General features: G+C 49.5%; 3 protein-coding genes across 3 annotated transcripts; 2 read left to right on the top strand and 1 right to left on the bottom strand.

Moving 5' to 3' along the window:
* Window positions 1-200: 200 nt before the first annotated feature.
* tm4sf5 (transmembrane 4 L six family member 5) lies at window positions 201-4,551 on the top strand (the record flags this gene model as incomplete). Its single annotated transcript, XM_079757689.1, has 5 exons — window positions 201-374; window positions 1,658-1,738; window positions 2,094-2,236; window positions 3,434-3,620; window positions 4,534-4,551. 5 exons carry the CDS (start codon window positions 201-203, stop codon window positions 4,549-4,551), a joined length of 603 nt encoding a protein of 200 aa, XP_079613815.1.
* Window positions 4,552-12,467: 7,916 nt separating this feature from the next.
* On the top strand, window positions 12,468-18,955 carry LOC307091227 (uncharacterized protein C17orf114-like). The gene is made up of 3 exons (XM_079758155.1): window positions 12,468-12,707; window positions 16,894-16,999; window positions 17,786-18,955. Exons 2-3 carry the CDS (start codon window positions 16,915-16,917, stop codon window positions 17,953-17,955), a joined length of 255 nt encoding a protein of 84 aa, XP_079614281.1. The 5' UTR covers window positions 12,468-12,707; window positions 16,894-16,914; the 3' UTR covers window positions 17,956-18,955.
* A 136-nt stretch (window positions 18,956-19,091) lies between these two features.
* mettl3 (methyltransferase like 3) lies at window positions 19,092-25,529 on the bottom strand. Its single transcript, XM_079758154.1, has 11 exons — window positions 25,343-25,529; window positions 24,571-24,761; window positions 23,412-23,882; window positions 22,855-23,030; window positions 21,875-22,088; window positions 21,222-21,409; window positions 20,863-20,901; window positions 20,556-20,664; window positions 20,220-20,285; window positions 19,609-19,721; window positions 19,092-19,392 (listed from the first exon to the last, which is right to left on the bottom strand). Exons 1-11 carry the CDS (start codon window positions 25,449-25,451, stop codon window positions 19,278-19,280), a joined length of 1,791 nt encoding a protein of 596 aa, XP_079614280.1. The 5' UTR covers window positions 25,452-25,529; the 3' UTR covers window positions 19,092-19,277.
* Window positions 25,530-25,559: the final 30 nt, after the last annotated feature.

Genomic DNA, 25,559 nt, shown 5'->3' with positions numbered 1-25,559 from the left:
CAGACTGACACACAGACACTCTCGCAGACACACAGACCCACACTCAGACACAGACCCACACACACAGACACGCAGACACACACTCAGACCCACAGGCAGACACAGACCCAAAGACACACAGACACAGACGCAGACACACAGACACGCACACAGACACACAGACACACAGACACACAGACACAGGCGCGCCGGCTGAGGAGATGTGCTGTACGGGGAAGTGTGCGCGGTTGGTGGGGCTCATCTTGCTGCCCACCGCGCTGATCTGCATGGTGGCCAACCTGCTGCTGTTCTTCCCGAACGCCAAGCCGCGGGAAAACAACGAGATCTCCCTGCAGGTCTGGCTCATGGGGGGGCTGATCGGAGGGGGGCTCTTCGTAAGTACACTTCACCCCCACCATCACCAATACCACCATCACCATCATCACCCCCACACTCACCACCACCATAACTACCATCACCAACACCACCACCACCATCACTACCATCACCACCACCAGCACTACCACTACCATCACCAACACCACCGCCACCATCACTACCACTACTTCACTACCGCGGCCATGTTTACGTGTTTCTTTAATTGGTGTAAATATGGGTGTTAGGGGTCACAGTATGTTATCGTGTGTGCGTGAGTGTGGTGGTGGGGGGGAATACCTTCTGTTTATGTACCAAAGTGGATAATAGAGTATACAGATCATATGTAAAAGAGAGTGAAACATCAGACTTGTTTGTGTGAAGTTAGTACACAAAGTTATACGTACGTAAGTTAGAAGTACAGCTTGGATTTATCTTTTCATCTTTAAATGTACCTTTTGTTGCCATATAGACAAAACAGGTAATATGGTTGTTGATATTTTGCACTTTGTGTACTTGATACCATCGATTCCCTCAAACCATGTGGCGAAGGCGATCTCAGAGGGGTATAAGTTGGAACGCAATATGACTGTATTGCTGCTATCCTGCTGCTTAGCATCAGGACCGTGTTTGAAGAAAGGCTGTTGAGATATCATATAGTAGCAGCTACTATATGATATCTCAACAGACGTTCAAAAATCTCTCTTGCTATTCCCGCCCCTATCGCTCGCTCCATCTTTCTCTCGTGATCTGTCCGCAAACACACACAGTTTAAAGGTTGATTAGGGGCCTGTAAAATAACATATTTGCAAGACCCAAATATGAGTTATTTATGGAGCCAGAGTGCGTCTATATGTCCTGCAGTGTAGAGCAGCAGGCCGGTGAACAGAGAGATAGTTCTTCTTTATGACGGCCCTACCTTCTCTCTGAGTATCATAACCTGCCTAATGATTAACACCCAGAGATAAGACCACATGCAGGCCCACACACACACACACACACACACACAAACACACAGGCACACTCTCTTACACAAACACACACACACAGATACACACTCTATTACACACACTAACAGACACACATACACACACAGTTACAGTCTCTTACACACACACACACACACACACGTACACTTTTATACACACATACAAACACACAAAACATACATACAAAGTTTGTTTTGTTCCTCTCTCCATCTGAGGTTTCAGAACTAAGTTCCCGTACAGGGAGATGGGCTATTCTGTTTATTAGATTGATATGAATATTATTAATTCATTCATATTCGTGTTCATCTCCTCAGATACTGTGCCCCACTTGTTCTGCTATCAGGGCTGGGGGCAAGGGTTGCTGTGGAAACGGTTGCTGCGGTAACCGCTGCCGGGTAAGTAAGCCTACAGTTATTAAACCATTGAATCAGTATCGCCCAGGTAACCGTGTGGTGACGTCAGCATGCATCACCTGTCCTTATCACCCAGACGGAACATTCCAATCAATTAATTGATTGTTCCAGCAGCGCAATAAACTGTAACAGATATCAAATACAGGGAAGGGTTTTTAGTATCACAAACATGGAATTTTCTCAGTGGAATTTTCCATAACAAGAACAGCAAGTTGATGTTGTGTAGGGAGGAGGGAGGGAGGAGAGGTTGGCCTTCAGTTGCTGGAATCAGTTAAATCGTCCGATACGTTCAAACACAATCTCATGAACGTTGCTTGTTTCCTCCCCCGTGTGGCAGATGCTGAACTCCGTGTTCTCGTCTTGCTTCGGACTGCTTGGCGCCCTCTACTGCACCAGCGTGGCCAGTGCAGGCCTGGCCGTCGGGCCAAAGTGTCAGGTGGCTGGCGGCAAGTGGGAATACCCGTTCGATACCCCTGAAACGTGAGTCAGCGGAGCAAACTGCTCGGCAACGAACCAAATAATAAATTCAGTTTACATTCTGATGTGAAGAAGAAGACACATTCTGAACTCTTCGTCCTGTGTGGGTGAGCACAATGCTTTTCCACTAATGCACCGACTACCCCAGCCGAGAATTGAACCAGCAACCAACACCCTACCTGTGTGTGACGATGATTAGCCAATCATAAGCCCTTTCAGAAGTTAATTAGCCCAAGTGACCTCTGATGTAGGAGTGTCCCAAGAAGCCTGTAGGTGTCAGTGTGTGTGTGCGTGTGAGTGTGCGTGTGTGTATGTGTGTGTGTGAGGGTTCACGTTCACCTGTAGGTGTCAGTGTGTGTGTGTGTTTACACCTGTAGGTGTCAGTGTGTGTGTGTGTTTACACCTGTAGGGGTCAGTGTGTGTGTCTGTGTGTGTTTACGCCTGTAGGCGTCAGTGTGTGTGTGTGTGTTTACACCTGTAGGTGTTAGTGTGTGTGTGTGTGTCTACACCTGTGGGCGTCAGTGTGTGTGTCTGTGTGTGTGTTTACGCCTGTAGGGGTCAGTGTGTGTGTGTGTTTACACCTGTAGGGGTCAGTGTGTGTGTGTGTTTACACCTGTAGGCGTCATTGTGTGTGTCTGTGTGTGTGTTTACGCCTGTAGGCGTCAGTGTGTGTGTGTGTGTGTTTACACCTGTAGGTGTCAGTGTGTGTGTGTGTTTACGCCTGTAGGCGTCAGTGTGTGTGTCTGTGTGTGTGTTTACACCTGTAGGTGTCTGTGTGTGTGTGTGTTTACACCTGTAGGTGTCAGTGTGTGTGTGTTTACACCTGTAGGTGTCAGTGTGTGTGTGTGTGTTTACACCTGTAGGGGTCAGTGTGTGTGTGTTTACGCCTGTAGGCGGCAGTGTGTGTGTGCTCCTGTACCTACTCTGTTAACTCGTGTACTGGTGTATCTGTGTGCGTTTCTCTGAGGGCGCACTCACACTGGGCCATCTGTACCGTGCCCAAGTCAATATCTGAACCCTTTCCTCACTCTCTATGTCCCGTCATGCCCTGCTCTCTCTCTCTCTCTCTCTCTCTCTCTCTCTCTCTCTCTCTCTCTCTCTCTCTCTCTCTCTCTCTCTCTCTCTCTCTCTCTCTCTCTCTCTCTCTCTCTCTCTCTCTCTCTCTCCATCCCTCTCTCCCTCTCCCCCTCCCTCCCCCAGGTCCGGGTACCTGGGTAACCAGACGCTGTGGACCATGTGTACGTTCCCTCCGAATGCGGTGGAGTGGCACGTGGGCCTGTTCTTCATCATTCTGGCCATGGGCACGCTGCAGACCGTGCTCCTGGGCATCCAGGTGGTCAACGGCTGCATCGGCTGCATCTGCGGGGACTGCCGCAAGAGGCCGGAGGTAGGGGGCGCGCGCCGCAGTTAGCTGGCATGCTAACGGTGAAAAGACCATGTAATGAGGTGCGCTGTAAGCTGGCCTTCCTCGATAGCGACATGCTAGGGCTAACCAGCAAGCTATACCATGCTGTGTTCTACGGTTAGCTGGTGAGCCATACCAAGAGGTCTTACCGCCAGACAAGGCTGTACGCCGTTAGCGAGTGCGTCTGTTCAGTGTTTGGACATCTCGACGAATCTGCTCCGTGGTCGATCATAGATTTGGTGACGGAAGCGTTTTGTCTCATATTGATGACATCACAGCGTGGACAGCCAATGGATCGATAGCTGGTCGTTGTGGCTGTGTTGTTGGCTTCAACTGAGCCAAACTATGAGTTATTCCACGCATGTGAATAAGTTGCTTGGCGGGTACGGCGATTAGATATTAACGGCTGACACGGCTGAATGTTTCTCCAGCGAAATTACTTATCCGAAACAATCCAGGTTAAAGATTAAGGAGAGATTTGGGCGATTGCTTTAATATCCGATTGGCCTACATTCTTTTTGACCTTTTTGTTTTTTTCCCCGGTGTAACTCGTGCGTTGCACAACGACAAACACTGCAGACTCCAACCTGAGGCAACACACACACACACACACACACACACACATCCCTCGACCTCCTCAGTCACGTTGAGGAAGGGGTCTCGCGGTCTGTGGACAACACACACACACACACACACACACACACACACACACACACACACACACACACACACACACACACACACACACACACACACACACACACCCCTTGACCTCCTCAGTCGTGGTGAGGAGGGGGTCTAGCGGTTGTAGCACACCAGGCAGGGCGTAGATGTTCATTATCGAGATTGTTTCCAGATCACCCACGGGCGCTGCCTCTGTGTGCTCTGTTGTCAGGAGGACGGGGGCCTGTGAGAGGGTGAGGAGGATCACCCACTCTGATCCGGATGGTTCTGTGACATCATTACGACCACACAGATGCTGATGATGAATATAATATATAATAGATTAATGTATAATATCATAATTTAAGACATTTTCTTCAAATAACCAGGCTTCCTTCCTAACGGGTCGATTGATCCGAATGCCACTCCCTCTGTCATGTCCCATTTTATATGATGTGAACTGAACTGCAGATGAATATGGGTGATAATTCAAATAAAACTTTTTATGGTTTCGATTTAGATCTGATTATCTAGTATTTTGCATGAAGTGACTTCACTGAAAAATGTACTCATGGTATTTAGAATCTTAATAAATAACCACAGCTTTTTTCACAATAAAAGTTTATAATATCAATCATGATGGCGGCATCACTCAAAGGTGACTTTGTCTACTGCTTCTCCCAAGCTAACCCAATATAACATGAATCCTCCATCCTCCCACGCTGTTATAATTAATATGCTTCCTAATTATACAGTTGAACAACTTCAGCTGCCCTCGGCAGAATCACAGGGGCTCTTCCTGTCAATGAACGAACACATTTAATGAGCTGTCCGCTCTACTGTTCCTGTGGACCGGACCAAACAGCGTCAACCGCACTCTGCCGCCCCCTCTGGCCAATCGACGTACTGCAGCCGTACAACGCGACTTGCCAAGTGAATGCCTGTAACCACGGTTAATCCTCTAATCTTTTGTTGTCATTGAACTGTTTCTTGGTAGTAGTTACCTAACTTGCTTTCACTGACAGCCCTTGCTATTACGCACAGAGAGCGTCAGACAGAGCGCACTAGGCTGCTTAACCAGGGTCAGGTTACACCTGGTGGTCAGAGCACATTGTTAGACAGATATACCACAGGGTACATCTCCACGGTCCACCGCGTTAACGGCCTCGGCTCTGAAGATCATTAACACTGTCGAGTCGCCCGTTTTAAAGTGAGACGAGGCCGTTTCCGCTGACCTGTGACCCTGCGGCAGCAAGGGCCACAGACCACAACGCCCCCGTTTACGTGATCCCCCTTTACATCTTTAATAAGAATAGCAGCTCTAACCAGGCTGGAGAACGGCTCCATCAGAGAGCAGGAACAGGAAGGAAATGGGTCTACAGTAGCATACATTAGCACCGAGGTAGCTTTACATTCATTGTACTGATTTACCTAATCAGGTCATCCGCTTTACATTGAGTATAGATTAGCTTCACATTAGCTTTAAATTAGCATTAATTAGCTTTGCACTAGCTCTGCTTTAGCTCTCAATAATTATTGTGTTTGCGTTGATTTGCGCTACGGGCGACGGTACAGCGAGCAGCACTCCCCCTGGGCCAGCCCACCGATTGGCTGGGCTGAAGGAGCAGGCTTGCGCAACACTGGAGTAGAAAGTGAAGAAATGGACCAAAGAAATAGAGGAGGAGAGACTGGAAAGAGAAGGAAATCATAGAGGAGGAGGAGGAAGAAGAGGGGGAGGAGGAGGAAGAGGAGGGGATGAGGAGGAGGAAGACGAGGAGGAGGAGGAGGAGGAGAGGCCGCTTGTCATGTAAATCCTGAGCGAGACTCAAAGGAATGAAGACTAATCCTGAATGCTGAAACCACACACGTACGCACTCAATCACAGTGTGTTCTCGTCTGAATGGGATTTGTGGGTTTGTGTGTGTATGAGGGTTGTGTGTGTATGTTTGTTGTGTGTGTGTGCATGTGTGTGTGTGTGCGGTAGACAAGTGGAGCGTGTGTAAACAGGTGATCAGTGTAAGTAGTGGAGGTGCTCCTGAGCGTTCCTGACCGCTGGAGTCAGGAGGCCAGGGCGGCTCTGCCCTCCAGGCCTGATGACATCACCAGGAGGCCTGATGACATCACTGGGAGAGGAGGGACCGCTCCACACATATCTCAATGAAGGGTTTGCATGTGTGTGTGAGTGTGGGTGTCACCAGACGTGAGTGTCTGAGAGTGTGTATGTCTATGTGGGTGCATGTCTGCCAGCACGTACTTGAGTTTGTGTGTCTGGGTCTGTGTGTGCACGTGTGTGTGCATGTGTGAATGCGAGTGTCTGGGTGATTGTCGATATGGGCGTCCGTATGTGTGCATGCTAATGTGTGTGGTGCGTGCTTGCATCCGTTGTATGCGTGTGGGTGTGTGTGTGTGTGTGTGCGTGCATGCGTGTTTGTACGTGTGTGTGTGTGTGTGTGTGTGCCAATGTGTGTGGTGTGTGTGTACGTGCATGCATGTGTGTGTGTGTGGCATGTGTACACGTGCATGCATGTGTGTGTGTGTATGTGTGTGTGCGTGAACGCCTGGCTGAATAGGCGAGGGCAGACAGACGGTCATTAGTCAATGCGGCCAAATCTTGTTTTTCTACCCTGTGCACACATTTTGACCCCCACCCCGACACCCCCCTGCCCCCCCCACCCTCTCTCCTCACCCTGTCTCGAAAACAACCCCTCAGGCCCCGCCCCCTGGCCTGGCTTCTGACTGGACTGAGCAAACAAACAGAGCTTTATGAGACCACAGCCGGCAGAACCAGCCCTGACGTCACCACGGGAACAGGAACCGAGACGCAGTCATCCGGAAAACAACCGTCTCTCTCTCGTCATCTGAGAGGACCGGAGAGAGCCTGAGATCTGGAGGACGTCCCTTCCTCCGGATTTTAAACCCACGGTCCGAGCTGATACTGGGCAGCGTTTAAAACATATAATTACTTCCACATGGGGTCTGTGTTTCTAATAGGCTGAACTACGTCAGAGAGCCCAGTAATACCACATCAGCCCCACCTCCAGGTAGGGACCCTGGCAGGACACAGAGATCTCACCGTGACAGCCTCCTGGGACAACCTTCTTCTGGTTAGATGAATGACTGTCAAGCTAATGTCATGAACCATCCCTAGGAAACCAATATGAAGGAGAAACAGAGAGGGGGGAAAACAGATGTGATCATTTATAAATAAATTCATTCTTAATAAAAAAATAATGAAAATTATAAACAATGATATGAATTGAACAGCCACTGTAATCGTATTGTAATCTAATGAATACAAAAAGCTTCAAAGGAAACAGCAGGATAATCAGACTGGGGTCAGAGCAGAGATCAATGAAAGAGCCAAAGTCAAAATAATCCTTCAAACCTGTCAATGAAATATACAAGTTTAGAAGCGGACACACTTTTTACGTTTAGATAGAAGCACAAACTGGTCCAGCTACAACCTACATACATGAGTAAGCTCTCCCCTGTTGACATAGTATACAGTACATACTAGTACAGCTACTACCTGTACCCATGAGTAGCCCCCCAGTGTTTACAAAGTATACAGTACATACTAGTACAGCTACTACCTGTACCCATGAGTAGCCCCCCAGTGTTTACATAGTATACAGTACATACTAGTACAGCTACTGCCTGTGTACTGTACATGAACAGGTCCCCCAACGCCTATCACCATGGCTATGGGACTGTAATCCCCTCGGAGCCGACTGAGTGTAAACGCCGACCAGGCGTGATTCTGCGTGAGCGGGCCGTTAGTGACAGACATCACATCATAGTAAATGACAAGGTGAGCCTCGTCTGCTGAGAGCCGCCGGCTTTGTGCTGAGCAGCTGATTCACAGTGCGGTGTGGGGTACGGCCAAGGATAGTCCCGGTCCTCACGCACAACAACAACAGACACACAAAGGAACAGGTGTGCTGTTGTCGGGTTAAATGTGTCTTAATAAACCCTCTCATAGAAACCCAAATGAAAATGAAGAAACAGGGACATTATAACCTGCCATTGAATCATTAAAAGAAATATACATATTTTGTATCCTGATACGTTTGGAACTCACTAGATGAATACCTGATTAGAATGAACAGAACTGCACCTTAAACCTCATCTTTCCTATTCTTCTCTCCTCTTCAATGTTTGTCTTGCTGAGACTCACAGCACTCCTAACAGGACTGTACGTCCCAGAACATAAGAGACGGGAAGGAGGGAGGAGGAACCAGAGAGGGAAGAGGAGAGGAGAGGGGAAGGAGGAAGAGGTGGAGGAAGAGGAGGAGGATGAGGAGGAGGAGGAAGGGGAGGAAGAGGAGGAGGAAAAAGGGTGGGCAGAGGTAGAAGAGGAAGGGGGGTGGAGCAGGAGGAAGGCTCCTTGTCCACAGTCCACTGAGGAGAGGGGGGAGAACCAGCCAGGTTCGCCCCAGCTGAGGAGGAGTAACTCAGGCCAGCATCAACAGGAAGACTGGCTGTACTGGGAACACACTGGGAGGAATGGGAAGTGAGAGAGGGGGGGGGGGGGGAGACAGAGGGAGGGACAGAGAGAGGGGATCGGGAGGGAGAGAGAGAGAGAGAGAGAGAGAGAGAGAGAGAGAGAGAGAGAGAAGGCAGGAGTGACAGAGGCAGTGAAGTGTTACCGTCATTACGCACACTGAGAGAAATAGAAGAATACTGAGGAACTGGCTCAATCTGGTCTGTGCTGACTGAACCTGTTAAAGTGACTGAAGTGAAGTTGATGATGTTTGCGACGTGGTGATGGTGTTCTTGATGGTGGAGGTGATGGCTGTGTTGACGGTGGCGTGGTGGTGACGGTAGTGGTGGTGTACCTGATAGTGCAGAGAGGTTGCAGCTCTAGATACCAGCAGTAGGTCACACAGCAGAAGGGTCTCATGGCCTCCAGAGCCCAGTGAGCCCCCCTGACCCGCAGTCCTCCCCTACAAGGACATAGGGGAGACCTGACGGCCGGTGGAAACACAGCTGCCAGCGACAAGGTGACACAGAGAGGGTGCCAGGATACCACCGCCTGGCTGGCCTGACAAAGAATGAAGCATCTCTACGAGGGCCTGCATCCCAATGAATGAATCATGTTTATGACGCCTGCATCCCAATGAATGAATCATGTTTATAAAGCCTGCATCCCAATGAATGAAGCATGTTTCAGGTGCTTTCATTCTAAATAAAGCTGACAATTGACTCCATGGAAAACATAAAACAGGACGTGTGTTAGGCACCCTGTTAATGTTGTGCTTCTCTGAGTTAGAGAGATCGAGTACACAAAGTTCAAAGTGTAACACATTAAGATGTTCCTTGTAACATATTCACCAGTTGTGTAACTGGAAAGGTCCCAGGCTGAAGTGTGCGTGTGCAACGTTCCGTGTGTGTGTGTGGTAGCAGTCTCAGCAGTCCTAGCATTGGTTTGTGTGCGCTCACCGAAGTCACTGAACCTCTGCACTGACTAAATCACGGCCCACTCAGACATGAGACGTGAGTGTCAGGTTGTGACAGATGTTCACCTTCGGTGTCCTTCACCAGAATTACAACTATGTGTGCTTGTTGGTGTATGTACGCATGTGTGTGTGCGTGTGCGTGTGTTTGCGTGTGTGTTATGTTTGGCTATCAATCAAAATTTTAAGAATGTGGATATGCTTGTTACATGAGAGCTGACACGGCGGTTGGAGGCTCTCTCTCTCTCTCTGTCTCTCTCTCTCTCTCTCTCTCTCTCTCTCTCTCTCTCTATCACAGTAGTGAACCAAGCCTTCTGCTCATTTTATGACGGTCTCAGCAGGTGAATTCACAGACTCTTTAATATTGACTTAGCGGCTCGTTAACGCGGCGACAAGGCTAACCCTACTCAATAACAAGATGTAATCAGACTAATGACATCTTTATCTTAATAGACATTTGAGCTAAGTTGAAGCTGTGTTGAAGTTGTGTTGAAGCTGTGTTGAAGTTGTGTTGAAGCTGTGTTGAAGCTGTGTTGAAGCTGTGTTGAAGCTGTGTTGAAGTTGTGTTTTAGCTGTGTTGAAGCTGTGTTGAAGTTGTGTTGAAGCTGTGTTGAAGCTGTGTTGAAGTTGTGTTGAAGTTGTGTTGAAGTTAAGTTGTGCGCTTCAACACAACCGACTTAAGGCGGTTTACTTTAGCACTTGAAATCAGAGTCTGATTAAGACTTTCTGTGATGTTGGATGGAGAAGTGTTTCACAACAGACCCCCCCCCCCCCCCGCTGAATACTGCAGCAGATCAACAGGGAGACGTGCTGGGCTGCACCTCCGGCACCAGCACACACACACACACACACGCACACACACACACACAGGCTATACATAGACAAACACATACAAATACACAAAGGCCACAAAACCACATACCCAGGTCACACACACACACACACACACACACACACACACACATACACACACACAGACACAGGCTACACACACACACACACACACACACACACACACACACACAAAGGCTATACATAGACAAACACACAAATACACACACAGGCTAGACACACATACACACACACACACAGCACACATGTTCTTTCTAATTCCATATTGAAATTATGAATTATTTGTATAATTTACAAACAAAGACACACATCATTGATGAAAGGTTGACTATTTAGAGTATTAACAAAGGACCCTCTAAATCCATGATAAGGAAATAAATAGCTTACATTTATACAGTAGCATTTACCGTTAGCCCTGACCCCTTAATAAAGTTTATCCGCAATCTTTAATGAATAGTTTATACAAGCACACACACATCCACACGCGCACACTTCCACACCACACACACACACACACACACACAAACACACACACACTCAGACGCCATGGGCATGTGTGAAGCATTCAGGGTAACATGTGATATTCCCACCTCATCACTAGCAGGTCTCGTCTTGATCAAGTGCGTTGCCCGGGGAACCGACAGCCGCCAGCCCTACTGTGGTCAGGTGATTGATATTGATATATTGATATATTTATGTATTTATATTATATTAGAGTATATCAGCAGCAGGTGTTTCTGTGTTCTGCTCTAGGTTGCGTTGTAGCTATGTTGGGGTTAACGACGCGCTGAACAATCTGAAGGCCACTCTTGCTGTGTTATGGAAGATTCCAGATTAGAAGGCGGTCATCACTACAAAATGAGCATTGGTTTTAATGTAGCGGTTTGTGCGTTATCATCGCTCTGTTATGTGTGTGTTGCATCTCCTCTTCTACACATGTCCAGTATTGAACCAGGAACAAACTGCATCTTTATCCATCACTGGTATATTACTGGAATATAACTGGACTATAACGGGTATATTACTGGTAGACAACTGGACTATAACGGGTATATTACTGGTATATATCTGGATTTAGTCCAGTTATATTCCAGTAATATACCCGGTATAGTCCAGTGGACTATAACGATTATTACTGGAATATAACAGGAATACAACGGGTATATCACTGGTACATAACTGGTATATAACGGGTATATCACTGGTATATAACAGATATATTACTGGTATATAACTGGTATGTAGTAGGCTCGGAGGAGAGAGGGTCCCTTGCATTGGCGACACGTACAAAAAACCGAAAGGATCCAGCCCGATCCTCCCCCCCCACGGCGCCCTGTTGATCCAGATGTGCTCTGAGCACCTCCAGGACGGAGGCGCCAGCGGCTTCAGGTCTGAACCACTGGAGTTACGCAGGGAGGGGTGACTCAGGTCAGCTCAGGAAAACAGAGGCTGTCTTCTCCCTTAACCAAATAAAGTATGTTTTAGGAGTTCTATTAAGCGATGGATCCATAGAGGAATACATAAAATATATATATATATCATGTCAGACAAACTAATGCTAGCCTCTGAGCATGAAATCATTAACTGTTGAGATGAAGCTCTACATAAACTATAAAGTTCATAAGACTACAAAGACTACAAATAGTTTGGCCAGTTTGTCTCTCGTAGATACAGAAAAATGAATCCTGTTGATTGGGGGAAATGTCGATGATTTGAGAGGATTTGAGTGATAGAGATGAGAGAGAGAGAGAGAGAGAGAGAGAGAGAGAGAGAGAAAAGTCAGTGCGGAAGGAGGGGTGAGAAAGCAGGCGTGTCTGCGCCAATGCTCCTGGGATCAGCTATTTAAAGTACAGTCGCTCCACTCAGAGAAAACATTTCCACTTTGCGTCGCGGGACCAGAGGCGACGGAACCGACACACGTTAAAACCTGAGAATAAAAACCTGACGGAGCTACACGTTTACGCGTCAGAAAGCGACGCGCGTTGACCGCCCGCGTGGACACAGACGCGCAGTCGCGCGGACGGAAGATTCAGACGCTTCACGTCTCTGATCATATTCCATACATCTCAACCGCGACACATCTTGCAGGCTGCACCAGGTATGTAACGTCATCAGAGAGACCCGCAATCAAATGATATGCGTCGGGTCAACACATCCCCCAGGGGTTTATGTGGGATTTGTTCTGATTAAGAGAACTTCCTGGAATGGGTTGGACCGTTATTTTAAATAGAGTGGATGTTATCGTGCGTCTGATTTGTGGATCAACAACAGCCTGCCTGTGGAGGCTCGTGTTTAACATCGGGCCACGGGGTTGTTTACGTGGAGGGGTGGAGGGAGGGAGGGGGTGGAGGGGGGTATGCGTGTGCGCGCATGTGTGTTGGAAGGTGGGTGTGTGTGTGGTGGAGGAAGGGGTGGGTTGGTGAGGTGGAGGGTGTGGTGGAGGGTGGATGTGCGTGTGCACATGTGCGCGTGCGTGTGTGTTGGAAGGTGGGTGGGTGTGGTGAAGGGAGGGTGGGTGTGTGTGTGTCGGTAGCAGAGTTTCCGCAGCTCCTCGAGGAACTCGCGGGCGCGGCTGATCTTGGATTAAGTCTCATCTTCGTTTCGTTTGATTAAGCAGTAGCCTATTATGTATATCATGTTCAACTTAATGTCATTAATTAAACGCAACGAAATGGCTCTCAGAAACCGTAGGCTATGTGTGTGAGTGCGTGCGTGCGTGTGCATGTCAGAGGGAGCATCTATAAAGATGAGTCCAGATTAGTCTGTCGTCTCGCACAATGACTACATTATCCAAGTGTCCCTCCCATAAGTCTCTAAAGCATGTTGAGAATGCAGGAAAAACATGTTGAAAAACGTTGTTTTTCTTGACATTCTGAAGTGTTCAATCATTTAAATTTTTAATTTAAATACAATTTGTAATTTAAATTGTATTTAAATCACTGGGTGAAAGAAATGTAGAGATATGTATTAGGTCGATTGAACAGATGGAAACCTGTCAATTGCTGTCATTGCCATGTTTGACAACTGGATGAGACATGCCGGCAGTGTGTAGGTCATCATCTCTATTACCACACACACTGTGCCGACGTGCTGTCACACACGCACACACACACACACGAAGCGCAGAAGCAATGCGCAAGAGAGCAAGACAGAGGGACACACAACCCAGCTCAGAAGCCTTGAGAGAGAGAGAGACTCACACTTCCTGCACTACTGCACTTTAAAATCCCCCCCGTTAGAGGGTCTCACACCCCCTCAGTCCCTGATTGTTGATGTACGACGCTGATTCGTTCAGTGGGCTCTGGATGTGACTCATTGTCTCATTCTCTCTCTTTCTGTCACTCTCTCTGTCTGTCTCACTCTTGGTCAGCACGCAGTGTTCCACTCTTGTGTTTTTGTGCATTCTTCGTGATACATTTGTGTGCATGTATGCGTGTGTGTTTGTTGTTTTTTGCCAGAGCCACTCTGCCAATGAAGACTGAGTTCAAAAATTCCCCACCTCTGACCAACCAGGGTGTGTGTGTGTGTGTGTGTGTGTGTGTGTGTGTGTGTGTGTGTGTGTGTGTGTGTGTGTGTGTCGGTCAATGACCAGATTACGGTTATCACAACCTCTTAACCCACAGGAAGGCCTCTGGTCTATTCCAGGGCATCATTCACACTTTCCTCCCATTAACAACTCACTGAAGGCTGGTTGGTTTAACCCATTCTGTCCCTGGTGGACCAGTCTGGGCCTGTTTCGAGGCGCACTGTGGGATTCTGGGTAAGAAGAAAGTGTTTTGCTATATCGAGTTGGAATAGGAGGCAGCGATAGCGAAGATGCATTTGACTATAAAGTGATTTTGGCCTGTTTTCTAAAACATTTGTATATATTTGGATATTGTCATTTTCTTACAGCTGTTGAAAAAAAGGCTGTTACTTCAGATATGATAACTTTAAGGACACCTGGAAATACCTAAAAATAACCTAGTTTTTCAACTGATTCAGCTCAAACCAAGTGACCCAATAAGATAAGTTGATTACACCAACAGTGGTGTTCTCGTCATTTGTAACGAAAGGTAAATTCACCGCTGTGGATAATAGGTCTATAGGGTAATCTTATCAGACAGACAACAATGCCAGAGTGATTAATAACCGTTTGAGTGACGGCTGAGTTTCCCAACTGCCACACTCCTAAATACGAGGGAACAGATTAGATCAGAGGAATCAGGACCAATCAGATCATCAAACACGTCCACCGCTTACTTTCAAAAACACAAGGTGAGGCTCTCTAACCAGAGAGTTAAGCAAGTGTGTGTGTGTGTGTGTTAATACATAAGATTGTGTGTTTGTGTGTGTGTGTGTTAATGTGTGTCTGTGCGTTAATACAGAAGTGTGTGCGTGTGTGTTTGTGTGTGTCTGTGCGTTAATTTAGAAGTGTGTCTGTGAATGTGAGTATGGGTTTATATGTGTCCGTTCATGTGTGTGTTTGTGTGCGTGTGTATGCTTGATGGTACCGGTTTCTGTAGCGCCTGAAGCTACTGAAGAACCAGTAGCTTGCAGAGAGCAGGAGGAGATGTTGAATAAGACCAGAGGAAGGCAGGAGTGTTGGAACAGAGCCGACTCTCAGCACCACCGCAGCCAAACGCCCCGAGCTTTGTATCAACAGTAATCTTTTGTAAGAGTTGCGTGTGTTTTGCATCAGGTGTGTGCAAGTGTGTACATTTGGGGTGTGTGTGCATTTTGGTATATTGGTGGGTGTTTGTGTGTATATGTATGTTTTGAGTACATCAGATTGTGCTTGTATGTGTGTATATTTAGTTTTCTGTACATGTGTGACTACATGTGTGTATGCATTGATGTGTGCGTGTATGTGTATTGTGTGTGTGTGTGTGTGTGTCTGTAGTCATTCACATTTTACATTTTGCAGACGCATTTATCCAAAGCAACTTACAATAAGTAAATTTGTCAGAAGAAAGAGAAACAATATATCACTCTTGGTACAGTAAGGATGTTCATAGAACCAAGTGCAAAGCACTAACATTCACAAGGTTAACCCATTCCCCGTAGACAACAAAAATAGTTCGGATAAGTATAGGTTAAATGTGTGTTTTTTCATGTGAGTGTGTTTATGTGTGCTTGTTTATGTGTGTGCGTGTGTTTATGTTTGTGTCTGTTCATGTGACTGTACGTGTTTATGTGTGCATGTGTGTATGTGCGTGTTTATGTTTGTGTGTCTGTTCATGTGACTGTGTGTGTTTGTGTGCGTGAGTGTTATTGTGAGTGTGTCTGTGTTTATTCATGTGTGTGTTTGATCGTGTGTGTGTGTGTGTGTGTTTATGTGTGTGTGGTTATTTGTGTGTGTCTTTGTCCATGCGTGTGTGCGTGTGAGGTGTGTGAGGTGTGCTCTGTTATCCCCCCCCCGACCACATGCCCGATTGACGTGTTCCAGGATTAGCCGCCTCAGCGCCCGGCGATGATTGGCTCCAGGGTTTCCCTTTCAGCCGTCCCACCCAGGGAGGGGCAGTAGATTAGAGTCTGGTCGGAATTCAATCAGGAGCGTGTCTGAGGAGGAGCTGTCAGGGGGATCACGGAGAAGAGGACAGAGGGATAAGACAGCTGGTCCGTCCGTCTGTCCACAGACCGACAGAACATCATGGAGAAGAGGACAGAGGGATAAGACAGCTGGTCCGTCCGTCTGTCCAGACTGACAGAACATCACGGAGAAGAGGACAGAGGGATAAGACAGCTGGTCCGTTCGTCTGTCCACAGACCGACAGAACATCACGGAGAAGAGGACAGAGGGATAAGACAGCTGGTCCGTCCGTCTGTCCAGACTGACAGAACATCACGGCGAAGAGGACAGAGGGATAAGACACAGGCTGGACCGCAGACAACTGGTCCGTCCGTCTGTCCACAGACTGACAGAACATCACGGCGAAGAGGACAGAGGGATAAGACACAGGTTGGACCGCAGACAGCTGGTCCGTCCGTCTGTCTGCACAGACAAACATCAGCAGGGGAGGGTGTTGATTATTGGGTCTGCAGCCGGAAGGTTCTAGGTTCAAAGCCGATGTCCACAGCGTCACCGGTGGGCTTCCTTCAGCAAGATGCCCTGACCCCGGAGAGAGTTGTTACAAAGGCCTTCATGAGGGCCAACTCCGAGGCCCGCTGTTATTTACTCACTTAGAGTGAAAAACCCAAAACAACCAAAATACTCTGTGGTAAAATAAAGCAAATCTTATCGGTGGAATTTATTTGTCAAGAGAAACCCTATTAATAGGTTTCCTCTCTCCGTCTGATTTAAGCGGTCTCTTGGATCATCGGCCATGGGCGTCAAAGTGCTGCAGTGCTTCCCGTTCTACCGCCGCTGTAAAGAGCGCTGCAAGGGCCGCAAGTGCCCCCCAGAGGCAGGTGAGGGTAACTACACCCACAGAAACAATCATCTCATCACAGTCCACGGTCCGACTCGGGGAAAGGGGAGACACGCAGTTTCCATTTGGACATCAGACCTCACCACATCATTTAATTGTGTTAATAGTAAAGATATCAAAGTATTAAAGTACTAACTAATAAATGGGCCAGACGCACAAATATGTCACAACAGGGGTCAAGGGACGTCCACAAAATATAAAATATCAATGCTATGTCTAGGAAAGAATAGTAAAATACTTTTCTGATGAATATTCAGAGTAACATTTACCTTTACATTCAGGACATTTAACAGACTTTTATCCAAAGCGACTTACAATAAGTCATTTTTCAGAAGAAAGAGTAACAATATATCTGTCGGTACAGTAAGGATGTTCATAGAACCAAGGGCCAAGCACTAACTATCACTAGGTTAACCCATTCCCTGTATACAACACAGACAGCTGGGATAAGATGCTAAACCATGCAAAGTTATATTTTTAAGTGCCAGGACGTACAACATACAATAAGTGTGTGCATTAAGTACCATGACAGACACAATAAGTGTATCATAGGTGTGTGCAGGGAGAGGTGAACTCTGAACTGAGTAAGGTTATGCATCTCACTTGTTCATTGTTAAAAGTGAAATGAGAATGTTTTACATTTTAAACTTTTTTCCTCCCCCCCCCCTCTCCTCTCTCACTCCTCCTCCCCCTCCTCTCCTCTCCCCTCCTCCTTCTCTCCTCTCCCCTCCTCCTCCCCCTCCTCTCCTCTCCCCCCCTCCCCCAGCACCCGATGAGGACATGAAGCCCCGCCTCTGCTCCACCACGTCCTGTGGCAGCGAGGGCTCCGCCCCCGGCTCCGCCCACGGCCCCCAGGTCTACTTCTCCACCAAGGCCCGCCTCTCCTTCCGCCACCAGCTGGACAGCAACGTCAACGCCGTCGACGCCACCTACTGACCGCCGCCGGGAACTGCAGCTTCAGGATTCGTTTTGACTCTGGGAGGCGACCACGGTGGAGACGGACAGAACCATCGTCCAATCACACGGGCTGACGGTGTCGTGCGTTTGGAGGCTTTAACTCTGTTTGGGGGGAGGCCCGCCCCCCAAAGTATGAACTCTATCATGGATAGAAGCGTCTTAACTCTGCTCTCTGGCCGTTGGACGTCGCACTGCGCTGGTTCTCGAGCGATTTAACACCAGAGAGTACTGAACATCATGATAGGTTGTCCTGGCGAGAGAGAGAGCGAGAGAGAGAGAGTGATAGAGTGAGAGAGAGAGGTCTTCTCTGGCTCATTTGATGCTGAGAGGAGGCGGAGGGATCTACCCTTCAGATGGGACTGGAGGAGCGCTGCGTCGCGGAGCCCAGACGAAGCGGATCTTTGTTTACAGAGTTCTCGCCCACCAAGTGCTTTACTTCTTACTTCTTCTGATTGTTTTACATCCAAGTGCTTGACTTTTTCCCCCTCTTTTCTTTGTTGTTATGCAAAACCAACGTATTATAAAGAAAGCGTTCACCAGATGACCAGAGCAGCAACACTAACAAAATGAGCTCGTAATGTTAACACCCCCCGATAAAGCAGAGACCTCATGGTAGGACCACCTCAGGTAACGCTCGTTACACTAACGAGGGCTCTGCTCGTTACACTAACGAGGGCTCTGCTCGTTACACTAACGAGGGCTCTGCTCATTACACTAACGATGGCTCTGCTCCTGGGAGCAGGGCAGCAGCACTAGCCCTCCTGTTCGCTGGTACCCAATACGATGAGGCCTGTGTGGGTCTGCTGGTCATCACAAGACCAGACCTGAGGGGGGGGGTAACGTTTACTAGGAGGCTGAAGACACTCCATGGCCATGTTACGTAATTATAGTTTCAGCTATCTTTATCATTTTGTGCCGATGGCTTCGGCACAAATCTGTAACTAACAACGTATTTTGATGAGTTTCTTCACTAACTAACATAATTCCATATAAAGAAACTATTCTAACAACCTGTGTTGTGTTTTCCCCACCACTGTGCATGTTACAACATCTAGAAGTAAACGATGTACAGAAATATGATTAATTAATATTCCTCAAAACAAACCAATCCCAAGCATCTTTCCACTTCCATTTATTTAAAAAATAGGATGTCATTGTATAAAAACAACAAAAAGAATCAAGAGACAAAATGAAAAAATACAAAAAAAAAAGGACGCGTGCTTGTGTTATGGTCCGATGGTTGCCATGGGCAACCGAGTGCACACTACCTCCGGTTGATTGACAGGCGCAGGGGCGGGACATCACAGCATGTTCTTGGGCTTGGAGATAACGCCGTCGGGGTAGCGCTTCTTGAAGCGGGCGACCACGTCGGGGTCCAGCAGGTGGATACCGTCCAGCTGGTTGCCGAGGGTAACCCTAGGAGACGGAGAAAAGGATGGGGGGGAGACGGAAAGAAAGAAAGAAAGAAAAAAAAGAACATTGAGGATTAAAAATGATGAACTCATCAGAAGTAACAGATTGAAACAGAATAAACAAAGTGCACTAGGTAACAGAAGCCGTTAGTTCTGAATCTACAGCCTGATTAAAGGGGTTTAGGTCCTAATCGTCCTATAGTTCCAGGGTTCCCCGTACCAGTTGGGCTGCACGTTGTGGGGCCGGCCGAACAGCTCGATCTTGCGGGTCCCCGGGGACAGCCTCTCGATCATCCCGTAGATCTCATCTGGCTTGTGGCTGGTGGAGCGTACCTGGCAGGGGGAGGGTGGAGCACAGAGCAGAGAGCAGAGAGCACAGAGCAAAGATCACAGACCGGAGAGCAGAGAGCAGAGAGCAGAGAGGACAGGGCAAAGATCACAGACCGGAGAGCAGAGAGCAGAGAGCAGAGAGCAGAGAGCAGAAAGCAGAGAGCAGAAAGCAGAGAGGACAGAGCAAAGATCACAGACCGGAGAGCAGAGAGCAGAGAGCAGAGATCAGAGAGGACAGAGCAAAGATCACAGACCGGAGAGCAGAGAGCAGAGAGCAGAGAGCAGAGAGCAGAGAGGACAGGGCAAAGATCACAGACCGGAGAGCAGAGAGCAGAGAGCAGAGAGCAGAGAGCAGAGAACAGAGACCAGAGACCAGAGACCAGAGATCAGAGATCAGAGAGGACAGAGCAAAGATCACAGACCGGAGATCAGAGAGCACAGATCAGAGATCAGCCCACAGATCAGAGCTAAATGGATGAACAGTCAAGAAGTGAGGAGTACCTCGGCCACGATGACATCACAGTCCAGCCCTCGGTTGAAGCCCTGGGGGCTCCCCTTCACGCCCACCTGGAACACACACACACACACACACTAAAGTTTATCTTTGTATTTCTCTCTTGACTCCAGTGCTGGCCAGAGTGTGTGTGAAGGTGTATGTGAGACGTGTGAGTGAGTGAGTGAGTGAGTGAGTGAGTGAGTGAGTGAGTGAGTGAGTGAGTGAGTGAGTGAGTGAGTGAGTGAGTGAGTGAGTGAGTGAGTGAGTGAGTCTGTGTGAGGGTGTGTCTGTTTGTGTGTATGTGTGTCTGTGTGAGTGAGTGAGTGTGTATGTGAGCGTACCAGACAGTGCTCCTTGCCGTGGTTCAGCCAATGGCCGGTCCTCCCTGTTCTGATGATCCTCTGCAGCTGATTGGTCTTCACCCAGATGATCTCATCCACGCGGTCGTAGCTGAGGAGACAAACAAACAAAGACAGGAATAAACACACAGAGTAAACACAGCCACGCAGTGGAGTAAACAACTGAACGCCCAACATCAACATTATTTAGCTGGAAGTCTTCTAAGCTCATCTTAGTAACATAGTCCTGACACAGGGACAGAGAGACATAGACAGAGACAGAGACAGAGACAGACAGACAGAGACTTACCCCCAGAGGCTGAGACACTCCCGGCCTAGCTCCATCGCCCTGTCAATCAAGAAAACAAAAGCTCTTTAAAACCAACAGAAGCACACTCTCCCTAAACAGCCCCTCATAAACCACCTATCAAACATATAGTGTTACAAACCTAACTATTTCACTCATTCGTGCCTGTGACACTATGCCTAGTAATCTGACAAATAAAGCTAGAAGACCAAAAAATATAGATAAGAAAAAAGTAAATCTCCAAACATGGAACAACAAGATAAAACTCCAAAGATGGAACAACAAGATAAAACTACAAAGATGGAACAACAAGATAAAACTCCAAAGATGGAGCCTCCACAAGGGACTCCAAACATGGCTACCTGCCGGTGACCCAGAGGAAGAGGAAGCCGTCGTCCTGCAGCAGGGGGATGTGCAGCTTCCTCATCTCGTCGTCGGTCAGCGTGCCGTAGGGCAGCTCCATGTGGATGTCCCAGGGGGGGTCCGCCATCACCACCGCAAACTTACCCAGGATGGACACGTCCAGGTAGCGGATGTCACAGCAGATCCACTGTGGAGCGGGAGGGAGACACACCTGACTGAGTGAGGGGTACGAGGTCTGGGTGAGGGGTACGAGGTCTGGGTGGGGGGTACGAGGTCTGGGTGGGGGGTACGAGGTCTGGGTGGGGGGTACGAGGTCTGGGTGAGGGGTCTGGGTGTATGAGGTCACAGTCTCCGTTTCTAAATGTGATTTATCTCATTCACCCAGACACATTTCCTACACACTCTGCTCAGGCTGAACAAGATCCAATATTAAATGGTGAATGGACTGCCTTTATACAGAGCTTTTAACCGGTGGCCACTTAAAGGGCTTTACAATATCGCCAATATAGTCAGGGTGGGGCGTCTCGCTCAGGGACACCTCGACACTCCGCTAAGAGGAGCCGGGGATCGAACCAGCGACCTTCCGGTCACCAGCCGACCCGCTCTCGTTATTCAACCCTTCAGTTGTTGACATCCACAGCGCCGCGGTCACCTGCGAGGGGAACAGCTTGCCCACGTTGCTGTCGGCGTCGTCGGGGTGCAGGCCCAGCTCGGCGGCCCCACCCTGGGGGCCCAGCAGGCCGCCCTCCGCCTCGGGGGGGCTGTCGATCTCGTAGTGGACGTACTTGCAGGTGTCCATGTGGAAGCAGGTGTTGAGGAAGGAGCAGTCGCCCAGACTCTCGTCAGTGTGCTTGTTGATGATGCGCCTGATGGGAGGAGACAAGGAGAGGAGAGGAGAGAGAAGAGGGAAGGAAAGGAGAGGGAAGGAGAGGAGAAGGGGAGAGGAGAGGAGAGGATGGGGAGAGGGAAGGAGAGGAGAGGGAAGGAGAGGAGAGGAGATGAGGAGAGGAGAGGAGAGAGGAGAGGGAAGGAGAGGAGAGGGAAGGAGAGGAGAAGGGGAGAGGAGAGGGAAGGAGAGGAGAGGAGGAGAGAGGAGAGGAGGGGGAGAGGAGAGGAGGAGAAGGGGAGAGGAGGAGAGAGGAGGAGAGGAGAGAGGAGGAGAGGAGAGGGGAGGGGAGGGGAGGAGGAGAGAGGAGGAGGAGAAGGGGAGAGGGGAGGAGAAAGAGGAGAGGAGAGGAGAGGAGGAGAAGGGGAGAGGAGAGGAGAGAATAGGAGGAGAGGAAAGGAAGAGGGGGGGAATAGAGGGGAAGAGGTGAGGAGAAGAGAAGAGGAGAGGAGAGGAGGAGAGATGAGGAGCGGAGAGGATCGACCGCCACCGTTGAATTCACCGTAGAATGTCCTTCCTGAGTCTGGAATACTGTCAGGATAGTCTAGAGGCTGAGGGGTTCCCCTCCCAGCCACCAGGAGGCACCGTGTTCTGTGAGATGAGCAAGAAACTCCTCCCTGCTCCTTAATGAACACTGAATTCAACCCAATCAAGCGCTGCATAGTGAGCTCCATCGACGGACGGACAGACGAGGGACAGACAGACTGAGAGGGGGGGGGGGGGGGGGGGGTGGGGGGGACACTGACCGGAAGTGCAGCTTGGTGCAGGGCTGGGGGGCGTAGCCGGAGCGCATGCACTCCTCCTTGGTCCCGAAGTCGCAGAACTCCTGGACCTGGGCGCGGCCGCGGGACCGGAACTTCTCCACGATGGACTGCTCCTTGGCCGTGCTGGTGTTCAGCAGCTCCAGGATCTCCCTGCTTACCTACACACACACACACACACACACACACACACACACACACACACACACACACACACACACACACACACACACACACACACACACAGACTTTAAAATGCTTTCCATGTTTCCTTCACCCCACGTTGTTTTGGCTGTTGTTCCACAGATGAGCATAAAACTAACTAACGAGTGCAAAAAAAGAAGACCCTAAATAGCAGAAGTTAAAGTGTTGAATGGATCCTTGATGTTTCAGTCAGCATCTTTCTAATGCAAACGTTAGAAATGAAAGGTTAAGCTGAATTTAAATGAAGCCATTATCGACAGTAGGGGTGAAAACGTATTGACCGTATAGACAGAGCTTTAGTGACCATCATCATCATCATCATCACCCCCCCCCCCCACCTTCTTGCTCTGCTGCTCCTTGGTGGACTGCTGGTTCAGCAGGCTCTCGATCTCCATGTCCAGGTGGGACGACGCCCCCTTCCCCGCCCGGCTCTTCTTGTCCGCCCCGCCCCCCGAGGACCCGCCCGCCATCTGCAGCGAGGAGGGGGCGGGGGCCAGGGAGATGGAGGAGGTGGGCGGCGGCGAGGGCGGAGCCGGGAGCGCCGGCGAGGAGCCGGGGGGGCGCTTGTGGTGCGCCGGGTCCTCGGCCTTCCTCTTCACGCCGCCGGCGCGCTGGGCGGCGCCAGCCGGGCCCGTCATGGCCCAGAGCTTGGTGTGGTCCACCGAGATGACCAGCGTGGAGGAGGAGGAGGAGGAGGAGGAGGAGGAGGAGGAGGAGGCCAGGGGGGGCTGCCGCACCTCGATCAGCTCCTGGGCGGAGAACTTGAGGAGCAGGCTCTGGATGCAGCTGTGGGAGACCGGGGCGTCGGCCTGTCCACGTGTGAAACAAACGCACCATGAGGAAGGACTGGGACACAACACCAGAACACAACACACCATGGGGAAGGACTGGGACACAACACACCATGGGGAAGGACTGGGACACAACACCAGAACACAACACACCATGGGGAAGGACTGGGACACAACACCAGAACACAACACACCATGGGGAAGGACTGGGACACAACACCAGAACACAACACACCATGGGGAAGGACTGGGACACAACACCATGAGGAAGGACTGGGACACAACACCATGAGGAGGGACTGGGACACAACACCATGAGGAGGGACTGGGACACAACACCATGAGGAGGGACTGGGACACAACACCATGAGGAGGGACTGGGACACAACACCATGAGGAGGGACTGGGACACAACACCATGAGGAGGGACTGGGACACAACACCATGAGGAGGGACTGGGACACAACACCATGAGGAGGGACTGGGACACAACACCATGAGGAGGGACTGGGACACAACACCATGAGGAGGGACTGGGACACAACACCATGAGGAGGGACTGGGACACAACACCATGAGGAGGGACTGGGACACAACACCATGAGGAGGGACTGGGACACAACACCATGAGGAGGGACTGGGACACTACACCAGAACATCGAAGCCGATCCCAGATCTCAACATGCGGTTTAGATCACACTCTTACACTACTGAGGTCGGCGGTGATGGACAGGGACTCCGTGGGCAGGGACAGGCTGAGGTCCGACAGGTATCCCAGGAGCCTCTTCTCCAGCTCGGGGTCCGGCGGCCGCTGCCCCCCCCCCCCCGGGGGGCAGGGCGCGGCGGGCGCGGGACTGTCGCTGCGGGCCGCCGCGCCCTCAGCGCTCGCTCCGGCCTCTGACACACATGTCACATGAATTACACGTTACATTTAACCCTGGGACATAATGAGAGTGAGAAAGTGATTTATTAATAAAAGCGCTGTTATTGATCAGTAAACAGCAGTTTACATATCCAGTATGAACTTCTCCCTTCTGATTCAGTATTCTGTCTGTTCTAGCGTCTTGCGGTGACTGCGACTGGATGCCTGGACTCTCATGGTTAAGGAGCACCCATCCAGCACCCATCACCGATTTAAAATGATTTGCCTGTATGTATGAATGCAATTACATCTTTAACTAATTTACAAGGGTTTGGTAGCGCTTATTCCATATGGGTTACATATGTATGCCAATAACGGCCCCCACTGCACTCCAGATCATCCCTGGAAGGGAGCGCTGAGGGACCCCCCTCTCTGCGTTCCTCCTCAAGATCTCCTCAAGGTGTGTGTGTGTTTTTCTTGCCCTCTTGGAGGTTAGGCTAGGGTGGGTCAGGGGGGTGTCATAAACACACGACCTGTTAAGCCATTTGAGACTGTAGCTGTGATTAAGGGCTATACTAACAACCTTAATCGAATTGAATTATCCGGTTGTCCTTACCGCCTCCTGCGCCGAGCTGCCCCGGGTCCTTCCGCCGCCTCTGCACCCTCTCCCGCAGGGAGTCCAGCTGCTTCTTGTGCGCCTGGATGTTGCTCCATGTGTCCGACATACCAACCGGGCATTAAGGTCGACTTTAATAACAGTACTAGCCTGTAGGTTTGCAAGCCGCAACCCGCCCGAGGAAGAATGGATGTGCGGTGCGACCGTCAAACAAGGC

The sequence above is a fragment of the Pollachius pollachius genome, assembly GCF_949987615.1.
Source record: "Pollachius pollachius genome assembly, chromosome: 20".
In the NCBI taxonomy this organism is placed as follows: domain Eukaryota; kingdom Metazoa; phylum Chordata; class Actinopteri; order Gadiformes; family Gadidae; genus Pollachius; species Pollachius pollachius.
Note: the sequence above shows the minus strand (reverse complement) of the source record. Positions and strands in the feature narration are given on the sequence as shown.